This window comes from Clavelina lepadiformis, chromosome 3, assembly GCF_947623445.1.
Source record: "Clavelina lepadiformis chromosome 3, kaClaLepa1.1, whole genome shotgun sequence".
In the NCBI taxonomy this organism is placed as follows: Eukaryota; Metazoa; Chordata; class Ascidiacea; order Aplousobranchia; family Clavelinidae; genus Clavelina; species Clavelina lepadiformis.
Window position 1 is genome coordinate 15,488,238 of NC_135242.1, and position 17,461 is coordinate 15,505,698.

General features: G+C 36.1%; 2 protein-coding genes across 3 annotated transcripts; both read right to left on the reverse strand.

The window, feature by feature from the left end:
* Positions 1-1,708: 1,708 nt before the first annotated feature.
* Positions 1,709-5,757, reverse strand: LOC143449496 (protein unc-79 homolog). 2 transcript variants are annotated; one of them, XM_076949718.1, is made up of 8 exons: positions 5,594-5,757; positions 4,921-5,056; positions 4,566-4,723; positions 4,217-4,399; positions 3,901-4,049; positions 3,697-3,823; positions 3,459-3,604; positions 1,709-3,224 (listed from the first exon to the last, which is right to left on the reverse strand). In XM_076949718.1, the coding sequence occupies exons 1-8, from the start codon at positions 5,613-5,615 to the stop codon at positions 3,027-3,029; spliced, it is 1,119 nt and encodes a 372-aa protein (XP_076805833.1). In that variant the 5' UTR covers positions 5,616-5,757; the 3' UTR covers positions 1,709-3,026. The 2 variants fall into 2 exon arrangements, with proteins under 2 accessions (XP_076805833.1, XP_076805834.1); XM_076949719.1 differs by having other exon boundaries at positions 4,566-4,748; positions 5,594-5,753.
* A 6,312-nt stretch (positions 5,758-12,069) lies between these two features.
* Positions 12,070-13,077, reverse strand: LOC143450570 (glutathione S-transferase Mu 3-like). The gene has a single exon (XM_076951172.1). It carries the CDS (start codon positions 12,979-12,981, stop codon positions 12,316-12,318), a length of 666 nt encoding a protein of 221 aa, XP_076807287.1. The 5' UTR covers positions 12,982-13,077; the 3' UTR covers positions 12,070-12,315.
* Positions 13,078-17,461: the final 4,384 nt, after the last annotated feature.

Below are 17,461 nucleotides of genomic sequence, written 5' to 3' on the forward strand. Positions count from 1 at the left end.
TTCCAAAGTATTTAACTTCTGTTAGTCGAAAGCTACATTTCAAGGAAGCAAGGTTGCGGCAATACGTCAAATGTTTTCTAGTGGTGCGAAAGATAAAGTTTGGATACCTCTGACGCAAGCTAATGCTGACCAATGTGTGATGTTTCGAGTGTGTTAATATTGCATGAACATCTTCCTATTTTAACTTATGTTTTTTTCTCTTTGGGACTCACTGGCCGTACTACTTGGCACCAGCAAATGAATACCATCAGTATTTTTATGCACGTTTTAAGCTTTTAAGGTTTTGCTAATTATTTTGCCTACCGCGAAAATGACGAGAAATAATATGCATATTATTATACTGTATTATTATTATGCTGTACGTCTGAGTCTGTTCATTAAAAAAAATTAACGTCTGGTATTTTCTCTTATTTCCTCCTTTTTTGAACTTATTACGTCGCAAAACACAACGTCCATTTTCTAGGCTCTCATCTCTCATCTCTCATGGTTAATCGGCAATAAAACGTAAAAAACAATTATTTTACAAAATAAATGCATCTTTTCTTCAATAGGAATAATTTTAGGCTTTTGCTGATATTCATTTGACATAATTAGGTTTTTGTTCATAGAGGCCCGCAGCGTATATGCATAGTTCACACGCGCGTACCATTTTTCAACTGTGTCTTCTGAATTTACGCTTACGAAAATTTTTTACTTGAAAAATTTTCACACTGTGAACACTGTTGGTTTCAAAGTCATATACAGTATATAGCAGGGGTGGGCAAACTTTTTGTACTGAGGGCCACATTTGAAAAAATGTTGCAGCCGGCGGGCCGCACATTCTCATTACAAAGTAGGAAAATTTACCCGGTGTGTAAATAAACGCATATTCATATTAAACACAATTTTTGTATTCCACACTCAGTTACGTTTAAATCTATGCAATCATCATCACAAAATTTAATGAGACTTGTGCAACTGTTCACAGTTTTACGGTTACGGTAGCCGCTACCGTAATTGTATTTTATGATCAAACAATTGAATCAAGCAATGCGTGAGAAGTGTATGTTGCAATACATGCGCGACTGACGCCTTACGGTATTACGGTAGGCCTACGGTAGCCGCTACCGTAATTGTATTTTATGATCAAACAATTGAATCAAGCAATGCGTGAGAAGTGTATGTTGCAATACATGCGCGACTGACGCCTTACGGTATTACGGTAGGCCTACGGTAGCCGCTACCGTAATTGCATTTTATGATCAAACAATTGAATCAAGCAATGCGTGAGAAGTGTATGTTGCAATACATGCGCGACTGACGTGTGTGTGTTTACGCACTGAAAGTGAAGAGAAAAACACACTCGTAAAGGGAATAATATTTTGTCATGTAAACTGTTTAATTAAAACAATAAGTGATGAGTAGGAGTTTCTGCAAGTGCCGGCGGGCCGCAGAAAATGGGCCCGCGGGCCGTAGTTTCCCCACCCCTGGTATATAGCCATTGATTGGACGCGCAGGCTATTTATCACATGTACGTTCCTTCGTTCCATTTGATTGATTTATTCTGGCTAACTTAAGCAAATAAATCTATGAAATCAACAGAGCTTTTATTGCGTAATAATACTTATTCATTAAAACGTATTGTTATATTGTAACATCTCGCTTGCCGCTGCCACTTTAAGAGGGCACCACAAACGCAAAGTCTATGCATTTTATTTGTGTATATAACTGTATATACTCGACCATTGGCAATAACTACCGAGGTGTGAGCATCTCTTTGGATATTATCAAGAAGCAGGCGAGCCCAATCGTTACAATATCAAATAAAAATACTCTTTGCTTCGTGTTGAATAATAATAATTATTATGAAGAACACAAGAACCAACCATTATTTTGCGTTGTGTTGTGTATATAGGGTGCTAGCGCTTACTTAACACCTGTGCAGCAAGTGAGACACGATGTAAAGTTAGAAAAGAAGAAATATGATAAAGCAAAATGAAACGGAACCTTTGTATATGAAAAGCCTTTACTAATTCTCGTTAAACATAAAAAACGGGTTATACGGCGTTACTGAACTGAAGTCTAGGCCTATAGCTGTACCTACGTAGGCTATATGGCGAGATCCAGCAAACCATGCTCCTTATAGGAGGCGTCAAACCCCTAGAACTAAGATCTTTCTGAATTTGTTGGACGTCCTACGTAGGGCTTTAAAAATCCTATTTAGACCAATCAGAAGGCAGCACTGTTGGTGTTGTTTTCTAGCCGGGGAATTGCCCTTGCAGTTGGCGCGCTTCAATGTCCCAGGTCGCGTGCAGAATTAGGCTAAAAATTAGCATGAAAGTAGCTGAACTTGGGTTTTTTAGACGAAAAATTCTAGTTTTTATTTTGTGCCTCTGTAAAAAAAGTTTGAATCGCGGTTTTTTGATGACATTTTATGGAATGGTAGTTCAAAGCATACTAAATTGACATGCAAAATTTCAGAGAGCCCCATGGAGGAGTTTTCGAGTAATCAGTCTTTTAGTAAATTCACTGTATAATAAAACAAACAAAGATTTTATGGAATTTTTGGGGGTTTGACGCCTCCTTATATATAACGCTTATCAAATCCGCAGGTTGCTTCAAACTTTTTAAAAGAAACTGTTCAAAAATGAAAGCGGAACACATCTATAGTTTTCACCCAAGCTATTTGCTCTATTTCGTTTGTAAACCATGTGGCCACACTACTATACACTTGTGATGTTGCCATCAGCATTCTGCCAATAATGACTTTCGACTGAACTTTAATAAAAACAAAGCTGAAATGGTATAGCAAAGATACAAAATAAAAAAATAAATATTACGAATATTACACCCACAACAACCATAACATAAGTCTTTCCCTCCAAAACTTGAGCAAGTAGGCTACAACTAATTACACAAAATTAATTTTATAATCAGTTTGACTACAAGCACAAGTACAACTGTCAGTATGTGTCAATGTTAGACGTAACATCATCATCACCTTTTATAACTCGCTTATTAAATTTCAGCATCACGCAAATCTTGATTTAGGCTGTTAGTCGTGTTAAAATTGATGGTAAGATTTGTTCGTATTGTTGCAATACATCGCTGTAAATGATATCGGGCCTGGGTTGCTCTTCACACCAGGACGGAAGCGATGGTAGGTTCCCACGACAACGGTTGGCTGCATCAGTCGGCAAAATGACTTTGAAACATTTGGACGGGAATTCGTCGACCACAAGTTTCTTTCAAAAAAGTTAAAACATTAAAAGACCACTATACCATGGATTAAGGTTTTAAGTGCTAAAAACAAAATGTGCAGTAATTATATCATTCACGTGATATATTACGCTTTTTGTTATTTACTGGAACTAGGTTGCAAGAAAGGAGATCTATTTGTGAGGCATTTTCATTTTTAGCTAGTACGTTGAAATAATTAAACAACAATTTTATGTTAGTTCATTTATATCAACAACAACCTGCGAACAAGCGTGACATAGATACAGGGGAGGGGATTTCCCAGAGCATCTTGCAGCAAGTGGGGGATCCATGACCATATTTATTGCGAAGTTTGTTTCTGACGGCGAGTTACATTTTCTGTTTTCACACGGAATGCTTCTCTTTGCTTTGAAACGAAAATAATTAAGAATGATTCAAAGTAAGCTTCATTAGAGGTAATTGCTCATCCATTAAACAATCAAGTTAATTATTTCTTACACAAGGCAGTAATTAATCCACGTTCTAGTTCCAGTGAGTAACTTAAATGAGGCCAGTAGTGCAATAAATGTTGAATCCCACAAACTTTGGTCGAACCATTGGTGCGACGTATTGCAATCCTCAGAAGCTAAAAATTTACGTTTTAAATAAACAGTTAAATTAGTATTATAAACAAAATTTAAAGTCAGTTGAAAAAATACTTACTATCAATAGGTCTTGATTAAACAGCAAGAAAGTCTCCATCAGCTCGAAATGAAAAGAAGTATCATCTGCGAATTCGAAAACCAGATTTATAATCCCTGGTATGTTTTGTACAGATGGACGGTTATATGCTCCTTCGTTACTATCAAGACCTGGTAAAAAATAAAATTTCTATATGCTGTTTGCGATTTATATTATGAATTCACCTTCTAAATATATATTAAACGTCGCTTGATTGTTTAACTTTAACGTAAGCATTTTAGACCGACAAATGAAATATTTTGTTGCTCAAGAGCTGCTGCATTCAAGAAGAACTCACCAAAACAAGATGGAATAATTTTTCTGCAAAGATACTTCAAAATGCATGCTTGTAAGCTGAAGTTTTTTAAGCCGCAGTCATAGAGCAATTCGGCGACAGCATGAGGAAGATTTGCTCTGTCTTCCCTGGTGATGAAAGCCATGACAGTGCATAAACACTTCATGGTCTCCTCCGCCAGTATTGCTTTAAACAAAAAAGAATAGTGTTGGTGAATGCAATTGTGCCAAATCTACAATTATAAGTTAATATCTCTAAAATTAAACAAAAATCCTTCATCTAGATATCAAGAAACTACATCAAAAACGATGAAATCTTTAAATTGAATATAATTTATCAACGAACTACAAACCATTTTGGCTCGAATCGAATACTGATATAATTCTCATCAGAGTTATGAGCGTCTGGTACAACTGGAAATAGTTTAACCTTGGAAGGTTATTGACATGCGCAATGTCCCAACTTCTATGAATTGTACTATTTTCTATTCCCGGGGTGTTTTTCAAAAATCTTAAACAAAGAGGAACACGAGAATCTAAATTTTGCAATATGCATTGAAAAAACAACCATAGAAATTCTATAAACGTCATTGTGTCAAAAAGTGAATAACTTATACATACAGTATAATATGACAGTTTTAACACGTATCACACAGTTACAAACTGCCCCAAGACTTACTACAATAGTATTTCTACTTTGTAACTTACCCAATAAGAATATTATCAAAATCGTTGACAATTGCAATGAGTTCATGTATGAAAGGGGAATACTCGTCACCAGCTATGCCGAAATTTTCATTAAATCGTCTCACAATTCTCTGAAAATCGATGATTTTTGCAAAAACTGTAAAATATTTGTAAAAAAAACATCTGAGCCAAGTTAATGTGGTATATCAAATCATCAAATACCAAATAATATATTTCTGACTCGAAGCAAGCTTAAGATGAGTTTCATAGTAAGCGAAGTCAATGACATCATCATAAAATGAGTTGGCGTCATACTACTGATTAGGAAACCAAGCGCCAAGTCAAATTTAGTCTGGTTGATATTATATTTCAAAGAAATTCAGTTTGTAATGAAAATATTGCTTATTTTTGCGCGTTAACTTTGTTGTCACGTCTATACCACAATGTGATTTGCGTCATGTCGAGTCAAGACTTTCAAAAATGTAACTCAAATCGACTCGTATTTAATCTAATGTGAGATATAATATCACTGAAAAAGAAATATTCAACGAATCGCATGTTTACGATATATAGAATTTCAGACTTCACGACCAGAAGAATTGTTATATAATTAAATATAAACACAAACTTATATCTCAAGTCAACCGCAGTCGCTGTATCCATACTTTAAAGGTAATGGAAATAAACAACTTACAGAATTCCATCAAGGTTGACATTTTTCTTCAAATGAACTTGATTTGGACAACAATTACAGTATAAATTTTGCAAACAGCGATTTCTTTTAACAATACAATATTCTAATATATAATGTATTGTTTCACAGTGTAATCAATCGAAGCCTATAGAATACAAAATAAAACAATGAATTATTAGTATTAGTGAAGTGTAGCACGGTACAAGGGCAAGACATATAGTTCGCTAACCTGAAAACTTTATCTGTTTACACTTTACAACATGGCCAAAACACACCTGGCCCAAATTAACATCAAACAAACGTGTTAATTACATTTACTTTAGTTAAACAATATTTTATGCGCAAAAGAAATTAAGTAGCCCTCGTAAATATGATTAGCTGCTGATATAGGCTACAAACATTTCCTTATTAGTAATAATTTTAATGTGCCTTTGCATAAGTATCTCGCAAGCTTAAAAAGTCTGTGCATGGGCATTGGGCACTTCTGCGCCAAACTGCTTCTTATAAAACAGCATTTGCTAGACTCGTACTTTTGAGAGACGAACGTCAGATTACTTCCTTACGAGTGGACTGTTGTCTGCCTTATGACAGTATGACAATTTGTCGATAGTTTTTATACAATCAACCAAATGAAAAATAAAACTAGACAAATAAAGATTTTGAGAAAGTATGTCAACCACGAGACAATCAATGAATCGAATTAAAACAAAGCCGGAAAAAAACAAAAGAAATCCAACTGCGTCATTCGACAAATGGTTTCAGTCATTCAATCAGACCGACAGATTTAACAAAATTTTCAGGTATATGTTAAAACCTCAACAATAGAAGCAAAGGCTTTATAAAATGTAGGTTAGCAGCTGTAGGATTCGCAGCTTGACCGTTTATAATTGGGCTGTTAATTGTCTTTTGTGAAAAGCAGGTCATTTTTATTGGTTGTAAACCAGAAGTTTTCAGCTGGGTTTTGGAATGATGTTTTCACAAACCATAACAATCAATTCTTTGTAGCATTTGCATTTTAAATAATTCATTTGTAATGGACTGATATTACGTTTCGCTTCGCTTTAACTTAAAGCGTTTTCGTAATTTTTCCTAGCAGTAACATGATACTCAAATAAGCCGTTTCCATGTCCAGTTTTCTGGCCTACGTTATTAGGCTTAATGTTCCATGTATGGAAGTGAAGCAGTTAAAGCCTACTAGTAGTACTAGACCCGAGCTGCGTGGTCACCGGGCCTCCATAAATAGATGGCTCAACGGTATAAGGCATGATTTTCGAAGCCAAGCTGTAAGACGATTTCAGATCATTAGGCATGTGGGTATTGGCTATTTCCTTGAAATATCCCGTGTGGGTAAACTAAATTAGTTGGCTATGGTACCGTAACAATTGGCTCATAAATCCTGGTATAGGCTATCGGCAAAGTGGTTACTTAATTAGTAATTGTTGCATTAGCAATTGTTTTTTGCCCCCACCAACCCCATAAAAATTTCAACTGCGACCGCACAATGCCCATGCTGGTTTAATTGCGGGGGCCCGCGAGCACTCAAATATTTTATTTTTCTAACTCCATCCGCATCGTTAAATTGTGGCGCGGGTAGAAAAATTAAAAATACGAGTACCAAAACTTTTTGAGTTTTTTGTTTGCGACCGCTTCACACCCGCACTATTGTGGCATTTGTAGTGATATACTAAATAAAAAGTTGTGCATATTATTAAGAAAGTTGTACTGTCTTTGGTTAGTCATTTCATTCAAACATTTACTTCTTAAAAACGTAAACAGTTCCCGGATTTCAAACAATAGATGATTTTGGGAAGTGCTTTTGAAGTACTTGTAGTGCATTTAGAGTGTTACGAATTCTGTTACGTGTTCTTGTTCACAATATCTCGTGTTGTAAGATTGTTAATGATGATTACAAAAGAGATATTTTGTGACACATTACATGTGACCTTAACGTGTGGTCTACTCGTATAGGCTATGCTATAGCATAAGGTTTATGGGAAAAAGGAAATAGTTTTGGCCTAATTCTTTTTTTTAAATGCTCTTCTGAAAATTAAGGCTTATGAAAAGGTCTCTCTGAAAACTGTGTTTGTGGAAATGGTCCATGATTAATTCTTCAATGCAATAATGCAATTACTTCATATTTTTTAAATATAAGAATTCGAACTTTAAATCGTTACACTATATAGGTCATTTGCGGGTACCCGCGTTTGTAAATGATTCGTTTTTATTTGTTCTGTTTATTGATATTTTTGTTGATCGAAAGAGCTTAATTATAAGAGGGGAGTAAAATTGGTTAAAATTGTAAGAACTAGAGCCATGAGATAATGTTTTTCGCAACTGAGATAATAGACGGTTACATACAGTAGTCCTATTTTGAACAGAAACAATAACTGATAATTGCAGGTCTATATTGAGCGTTGGTAGGCGGTTTTCGATCTGGACATTTTCTTTTGTCTTAAGTTTTTGGTCTTGTCTAGCAACGGATAAAATAACAGACCTGTCTTTGGTCTATAGATCGCAGGGACATCTTTTTTGATATTCTTTAAGATAAAACGACAAGTCTGTCACTTCGCATGGCATGTTCTTTTGTAAGTCGATATCGTTATCTGATAAAATTAGTATTAAACTATACCTGACAAATAATATCCTTCCTACTGTGACTGCAAGCTGTGACACAAAGCAAATGGAGGGAAGAACGTTTGACCTTATTTAATTTCTTGGTTTTGTCATTGTGAAGAAAAAAAAATGAACTGATATCATGGTGTTTAACAGAAATTAATTCAATCACCAAATAGATACAACCCCTAATGATTACAATGCGGACACCTGTCCCGCAAAAGCATTAATTGCCACAACGGGTAGCGGGGATACCCGTGCAGGGCTCTAACTAGTACAGTGTATTTTGGAAATGTGTCAGTGTGTGAACGAAAAATAGGAATTTCATAAAAAGCTCGGTATTCCCTTTTATTCATATTTTTGGCATATATTAATTCCTCAATTTATTACTGCAAAGTCGTGTAATATCAAACTATAGCCTGCCAATTAGCCCGGGCCTATGACTTTTAATGGGGCCTTTTCATTTGGAAGTCACATTCATTGTCAAGCCTTCATAAAGGAAGCATGTAGCGATAAGAACACAAAAACTGAGAAGTCGGACGTTATACTTGACCGCGACTTTCTAAGCCACTTTCTAACTTTGGCGGAACAGAACATCCGTTGCAGCCTGGAGTTCTACAGACATTGCCAAATATTACACCAGTACGCCTATTTGAACACAAGTCTGATGATTGTCGACCCATAACAACAAGATCAAGGAAATATTCCAAATAAGATAAAGACTTTTTTTCGGTCCAAATATCTCAGTTGTTAGAAGATGATATTATCGAGGCAAGTAATACTCTTTGGCGGAATCAGCTGGTCATCGTCAAAAATGAAAACAACTGAAAGCACATTTGTGTTGACTACAGTAGGACAGTCAACAAATTCACTCTTCTGGATGTTTATCCACTTCCTTACATGCAAGGTGTTCTTCAAAACGTTGCTCAATATTACCAATATTCCAGTTCAGACTTAAAGAGTGCGTATCATCAAGTGTCAACTTTACCAGGGGAAGGATGTATAGGCCTACTGCCTCTGAGGGTAATGATCAACTAGTCGATCCGAGTGGATTTACCAATCTCCAACAACTCCGAGCAACTTCATTGAATAGTATTCATGTTGGGTTACTATAAGTAATGGATACCATCTTATTCATCAAACCGTCGAGTTTCCACTTAGTCAAAAGGCGTTCGAATCCTTAAACACTCCTAAAAACGACTTGTCTTCTTCCGCATTGCGAGGGATTGGCGAAAAGTTGCCATTCATCGTAGAAACTGATGCATCTCGAAGTGCCAAATCTGCTTCATTAAATCAGCGAAATCGTCCTGTCACATTTCTTTCAAGAACGTTAAATAGGAACGAACTTCGACACTGTAGCGTAGAAAAGGAAGCAACGGCCACTGTGGAAGCCATTATATAAAATTGACACAGTTTCTCAGCGGACGCCATTCCACAGTTATAACGGACCAAAGGTCAGTTTCGATTATGTATAACTGTAAAAATCACCGAAAAATGAAAAAACGAAAAAGTCATGTGCTGGCGCATGGGCTTTAATTAAATAAATTTAATATTGTGTATTGTCCCGGGTAGCAAAACTCTGCACTGGATGCATTATTTAAAGCTTTCTATGCGACTTTTCATAAGAACGCTCTTTATAACATCCATACTTCGCTTTGTCATCCTGGAATAACAAAACTGTATCATATTTTACGTAGCAAGAATTATTTGCCTTATTCCTTAGATAATGTTTGAAGAATAATTGAAAAGTGTAATGTTTCTGCTAAAGTTAAACCACGTTTCCACAAACCTCGTGTGGCACATGTTATTAAAGCTACTCAATCTTTCGAATGTTTAATTATAAACTTCAAAGGCCCTATTCCAACTATGACTAAAATTCGTTATACTGTATATTAACTGTTGTTGATGAATTTTCTCGCTTTCTGTTCGCTTTTCCCTGTGCAACGACCGATGCTAACAGTATAATGAATTGTCTGAATCGATAGTTTGCCGTATTTGGTGTGCCAGCTTTTATTCATTTTGATAGAGTTTCTGCATTTTTGTCTCAAGAACTAACCAATTATTTATTTAGCTTCGGTATTGCATGCAGCAAAACTTTAGTTTACAACCCCCGAGGTAAAGGGCAATGTGAGCGTTACAATAATGTGATTTGGTCAGCAGTCAAGCTTGCAGTAAAGTTTCGCAACCTAAAACTTTCAGGGTAATTGACTTACCTGACGCACTGCATTCCATTCGCTCTCTCCTCTGCACTGCTACCAATGAAATACGTCATGACCGTATATGTTTAATTACGGTGTAACTTTGGTGTGTCCGGTTATACCTTTGCGGTATCCGTTTATACTTTTAAGGTATCTAGTAAGGTATGTCGTTACTAGTGGTAACGAACGAGATGTTGAAGATTCGAATGAAACAGTAGTTGTTCAACCAACATCAATAATTGCAGATGACTTGAGGAGACGAGACGAGACTCGCATTAACACGCAAGACTCCATGCATAATACCATACTTGTCATAGAGTGTATTACCGGTATATATCTTTGATGAAATTGTTACGTTATGTTTCAATCCTTTGTGTTTATTTTGGTGATGTTATTCTCTCTCTCTGAAATTTTGTAACCAGAGGAGAAAAATGTGATAATTTGTGGCTTTCCTTGACCAATTACTAATTGCTGCTTGTCCAAGGCAGCTAGTGGTTCTGTGTACTTCACTTTTAGTGCAAAACAATCCGTTTACATTCGGGATGTATAGCATTACAGCATACAGTGCATTTAATTACCTTGCTTACTATGGCCAAGTCTTTACTCGTTTATTTATTGCTTTATCGTATTTTTTATCAATTTATTTAAATAGACACTGGAATTACAAGTTTAAAAAAGCCAATGTTGAAGTTGTCAGTGATTTGGTTCATCACACAAGGCCGTAACCCGATTACTAATATTAGTCTACTTAAGAATTATTGGGTAAAAGAAAAAACAGGATTTAGTTTGGCACTCTGAAGGTTAACTTTATATTTTTCGACACAAGCTTTCGCAAGGATAAGCTTACTTCTTCAGGTGTACTGTGGGTTAAATTTGCCTGGGTTTATTTGTACGTTGGTTGAATTTACCGACCACCCATTTACGGTAATGTGACTCCAGTCATTTCAGAAAATGGAACTAACTCGAGTCAAGAAAACGAATTGAATAAGGACATAGTTATTCTAAAATCTATAGGCTGATAAAGGGAACCGTAGTTATGGATTTAACAACATATGATAGAAAAAACGAACAGTTGCTCTCTGACTCAAAAATAAAACAAGATTAAAGAAAAGTCTACTGAAAAAGCATTGAATAAGTTCATTTCCAAGATCTCTGACAAGGATAACTTATGTACTGCCAAAATTTTGTGTTTACAAAGTACCGATGCTTCTGCCGCTCGCTTGTATGGTCTTCCAAAAATACACAAACATAAACTAACGTGCAAGAAACGATTGGCAAAAAACTTCACCTGCTACAATGTTTCCTGGGGACGCTCCTGAGCATGGAACAAGTCATTCTCCATCATATACGTCGCAGTGATGCAAAACACAGAGAGAAAAAAGCCACTAAGAGATCAATACACAACTGCTTCATCAGTATTTGTCTAGTTCGTTTATCAGCGTTTGAATTTTGTAAGGGTTGTCGTTCAGACAAGGAGATGTTATTGATATACGTCTTCTAACCATAAGTTATTGTCTGTGCTTTGGCGCATAGATGATGTAGTCAGTGCAATAAAATCAATTCAAGTTAACCACAGTTGTGGTCCTGAAACAGCTTTGCAAGATATGCAAATGGCTTAATATGTTCTTTACTCAAGTAAGTGTTGACTGCATAGCAAGACAAACATTATTGGTATTAATGTTTATTGGAATATCTAGGCAGTAAGGCATATTATTTTAGGCAATAAATTCATCTAATTAACAGCATTTAAACTTGACATCACACCAAATAGCAAAGTCTCTTGCAACTTGACACTTTACATTTCAATGAGCATTTACCGTAACCAAATGAATCTAAAAATTATCTGATAAACAAGGCACATCACAGTTCCACATTTTTATTCGCTAGAAATACAGAATACATATCTTGATTTTACTCTGCTTTTCCACCCCAATGCGCCATTTTGTTGTTGATAGGAAATTTACGGAAAGCACTAGAGCTGCGATAAGCTGCTATTTTTTCCAGCTTAAAGAATTTTTCCACATATGCTGAAACCTTTTCGTGTTTATTGAGACAGTCTGGAGACATAAGCCGAATATGATCTAGAATTTCACACAGTGCAAAATCAATATACATGAGATTTTCACCAGCCAGCCATTTTTTATCTGCCAGATAATTGTCAAATTTTTGCAATTTTAGTGGTAAATCTTTGAAGTAATTGACTTTGTTAGTTTCATAACCAGGTCTGTAGCACATCATCGTAAAATCACGACGAAAATCTGAAACTACACCTTCCAACATATTGCACCTATCATGTTGCACATCAGCCATAGGAAAAAGATTATTTTTGCGTGCAATATGTTTCATTATGGCAAAACTTTCGGTTATCCTGGTTTCTCCATCAATGAAATAAGGCAAATTCGGAAAATCCAAGTCCATACTGGATTTCACGTTCGACCAGGAACTGCGATCATAGTCTGGAGCATCTCCACAGATGTACCTCTTGTCTTCATATTCTTGTCCACAGTATACAAGCATCAGCCGAATAGGTTCAGCAAGACCTCTGATATCCCAGTAGCCAAGCACAGGTGTAGCCATATTGCATGCAGAGTATGTACTTACTGGTATCTGATAACCTGTTAAAGTATCACATTATTGAATACTGCATTTTAAGCAAATTCGTAACAGGTCTACTAGTATGCTGTTTTGAGGAAAACACAATTTCTGGTAGCTACTTTTATATATTAATTTGTGCATATATCAGACAGACAAACTATGGCATTCAAATTTTATTGCTATTTTCTCACTGGCTTTAGCAATGGGCCACCTGTAGTATACTTAAAAATCATCTAAAATTGAAAGTTTTGTATGAATAATATGTTGTCCTACTTGCCCATGGTAATGGTATTGTCACTAACACAAATAAACAAAAACAGCAAGGCCTATCTACACAATCAAACTCACACAATTACAGTACCACAATTGTCCCCATTCATGGTAGCCTCAGCATCTGATAAAGCTTCCAAAAATGTGCCACAAAAGAAACATGAAAAATGGTGACGCAATGGATTTGCGAGTAATGTTCTCCAATTTTAGACCGTTATAAAACAGGTTCATTATTTTTTGTAACTCTCGCTTTATTGCAATAATGCAGCCTACAGCCTATGCTTGATACCCAAAACTGTTGCAATGACCCGTATAGGGCATTAATGACGCTTGCTGAGGACTGTTCAATGGTGCTAATAAGCCGTTCCAAACGCAAGCAATACAAAACAAATAAATTAGTGTGTCAACCGTAAGTTGCAAAATGGCTAACTCAGCAACCGAAGCTCCAGCATTCGTAGCCAAGTTTAGGCCATGCAAAGACTTTCCTCAGTCTAAGAATGAAAATTGTGATAGGCTACCATATATAATAAAAACAAAGGCATCTCAGAAAGTTAAAGCTGTCACTATTTCACTAAAAAAATATCGTACGTTTGAAACTATTTTTCACAGTCAGCCTAATTTTTGACCAAAACAAAATGTTAAAACACATTTAACTAAGCTTAACCTGCATCTAACTCCTAATTGAATGGCATCGATCTCACCAAACACTGATCTAAACATGATAATTATACGCCGACCATAAGGTGCCTTAACATTGGATGAGACTTGCATGAATTGTGTTGCAATGATATGCGATTTGTCTCTACGTACATTGACTTTGATTTCTGTCTGTCAACGCAATCGCACGGGAATGAACATGTTTTATTTTTTCGCATGCGGCGACTATTTGCCCGTCGCGTTGGCAATGCATTATGCAATCGCATCCATTGTCCAGGCACCTTTACGATTACTCATCTCTTTTCTCCTCTTGCACAATAGGCTTCAGTGAGTAAGCTATTTCTTTGTAATGCCCTAGAACAGGGGTGTCCAACCAGGGTGTCCAACAGATAAAGAACTTCTTTATATCGTTGGTCAAACCCTCGGCCCGCGAGTAGGTCATGTCTTTTGGTGTACTAGAAATTGGCGGTAATGAACATTAAAAAGTGTTTCCATTAAATTTAAATTAAATTTTGCACTCACTACGCACATGTGATCTGTGTGAGTTGTTCAAAATGTTTTAATTTTAATGCCATTATGATCGCACAAGACCGTTATTAGTATCGAATCAGTTTAAATTGCCAGAAATGTGATGTCATACTAATTTCTAACAACCTTACGATCTCAGATAAGACAAATTTTCAGTTTTAGTAAAAAGTTATGATTATGGCATTGTCATCAAGTGGAAGGCCTAAAAGGGGAAAGAAACAAAAAATTGGTGATGAAGGGTTTTGAAAAGTTTATGGACCAAAGACTTTTTTGTGGTTTAACACTGCGGTAGCATACATAGGCATAACCAGGGGAAGGCGAAAGATGCCATATCCCCGCCCCAAATTTTTGTGTCTGCATCATGTGGCGGTGTCTTAAAACAAAAACTTTATAGTTTCCTTGAACAATTTGGCCGCCCTCCACTTGTTTTCTGGCTACGCCACTGGTAGCATATTTTTTTTAATATACCAGTAAACTATTTCAGCAACAAAGGAATATAACATCAAACGATATTACAACACAAAAATGGTGCTAGATTCGACAGAGTTGTAGGGCAGCACTATTTCAATCGTGTGAAACAAAACGTTCCTGAAACAAAACGTTCGAGGTCAGCAGTTTTATTTTAAAATGGCTAGAAAAACTTCAGTTACAGCTACTAAGCTTAGCTATTTAATAGCAGAATCAATTGGTAAGAAAAGAAAACCTTCCTCCGTTTAGGAATTCGTGAGACTGTTTGGGGATGTTTTGTGATGTGGCATGTCCATATAAAATGATTACTGTGGCCAAAACCAGTCTTTCTCTACAGACCTTTTCCTGGAGAGTCGGTGGTTTGGCACTCAATATGCAAGATATTCTTAAGATAAGACTTGACGCCTGCCAGTTTTACAGCTTAGCACTCGATGAAAGCACTGATATAAATAACACAACTAAGCTTGCAATACTTGTGCGAGGTGTTACAAAACATTTACGGTTGATGAACAACTATTGAACATGCGCCCTACGATTCTACGAAGGACACAACAACAGGAAAAGATGTCTACGAAGAAGTACAACGAGTGTTACAGAGACAACCGATGGCGCACCCTCTATGACAGGGAAGCGAAGCGGATTTGTAAGTTTGGTGATGAAGTCAGTTCTTCATGAAGTTATTACACACCACTGCCGAGCACTTGTCTTATCTTAACTTAATTTACCTGTTGAATTATCTGACTCTATTGTTGCGTGCGGTTAGAATACTCCAACCTTTTGTCAGCCGAAAGGTTTTAAATGTTATAATAGAAATAGTTTCCAAAAAAAGGTTTTTATTGTAGGTGCTGTACACTTTCTCAATATTACAAATAACCAATAAGATAAGTAATACTACTGCTCATAAAATGTCTAATACACGAGTTGCAATCATCATGAGTTCATGACTAGCTCAGGCAGCTCGTCTGTTGATTTCGCTGATTCAGCCAGTTAATGCTCTTTATCTCGATGATTCACTCGACTAAATCTCGATCTCTACTCGCTGATAGAAGTGCGAGCTTATAAAACGTTACAGCGATGGGAATGAAAATGTTCAACAAGAAAAACGTAGCATTTCGTAATATGTGCAGCGAGGAAAACAATGTGTTGGCAATGTGCGATAAATTAGTTAAAGCTAACAGATAGATAAATAATCACTATAAAGAAGAAGCGGGCATTTCCAATAAAGACTTCTTATCAGCACAGGTGCTGGAAACAACCTGGGAACGTACTAAAAGGAGTGTTCACACAAAGTTATTTAGAGCAAGTTTCCAAATATCAAACGAGAGTTAAAGTGTTTATCAAAAAGCAAGTTCATAAACTTCAATCAATAACTGGAAAACACTTTTCAAAGAAATGATGTAATGGTATTAAAAATGCCTTAAGGATCTTAATCACAGACAGTTTTAATCTTACTTGAAAAAAGTTGAATCGTTCGTGAAGAAATCAAGGCATTCTTGACTAGCAAAGGTAACAACGTCAGATTCCTAGATGGTGGCGGGTAGTTGAGTTACTTAGTAGCATGTTGTAGCATTTACTCGAAAGGTGGAGTTCATTATGACGCAATTGGTCGTAGAAAATTTCATTCATCTCAAGACCTTTTTAACCAGACTATATGAAGCAGTGGACCATGACAAGTACTGCACACTTGTTAGGAAACTCCTGGAAGAATTCACACAACGGTATGAAGATTTCCGGTAGTAGTTTTATGTGATTAAGTTTATGGCCAATCTATTTGATGCTGATCCTTTACTTGCTCCTAAGAAGTATCAACTTGAACTCCTTTATATACAGGGTGTTAATGACCGTAAAAGAGCTTTTCAAACAAATGACGTTGTGACATTCTATTGTCGCTATGTATCTGCAGATAATTATCCAAATCTGTCAGAGTGCACTAAAAAATTATTTCAGTCTTTGGTAGCACATACCCCTGTGAGCAACTGTTTTCACATAAGAAAATCATGAAAGTGAAATCACGATCACTTTTGAAGGAAATAGGTTGGACACTCCTGTCTTAGAACCTAGATGGACGTTGGAGAAGGAAAACTCTAATTAAAACTAACAGTTCGGATATCAATAATATTTACTATCCGGATAACGTATATAACTTATTCAGATATTTCTGTATTAGCTACCCGGTTAACCGTATAATAAACGGTAAACACAAAGCAACCTTTTTATATTAATGTCTTGTAAAACATAATGTGTCCATTGTAAAAAAGTTTAATTGTGACGTAGTTTTTCAAGAAAAAACTAATATACGTCCAAAATTTCACAAATTCTGAATTTTATGAGGCCTATAATTTATTTCCAAACTTAATAATTTCAGAAACGTGCTATCGATCTCAAACAGCTTTCTTTAGAAAACCGTACAGTCCTCACCTTGCAATGCATTTAGTAAAAGTGTTAATGCCTTATAATAGACATAATAAAACGAATTCTTTCATCATTTAACGCTTTGTACACAATAGAGGACAAAAAGCTGTGAACTACGTTTTAAATT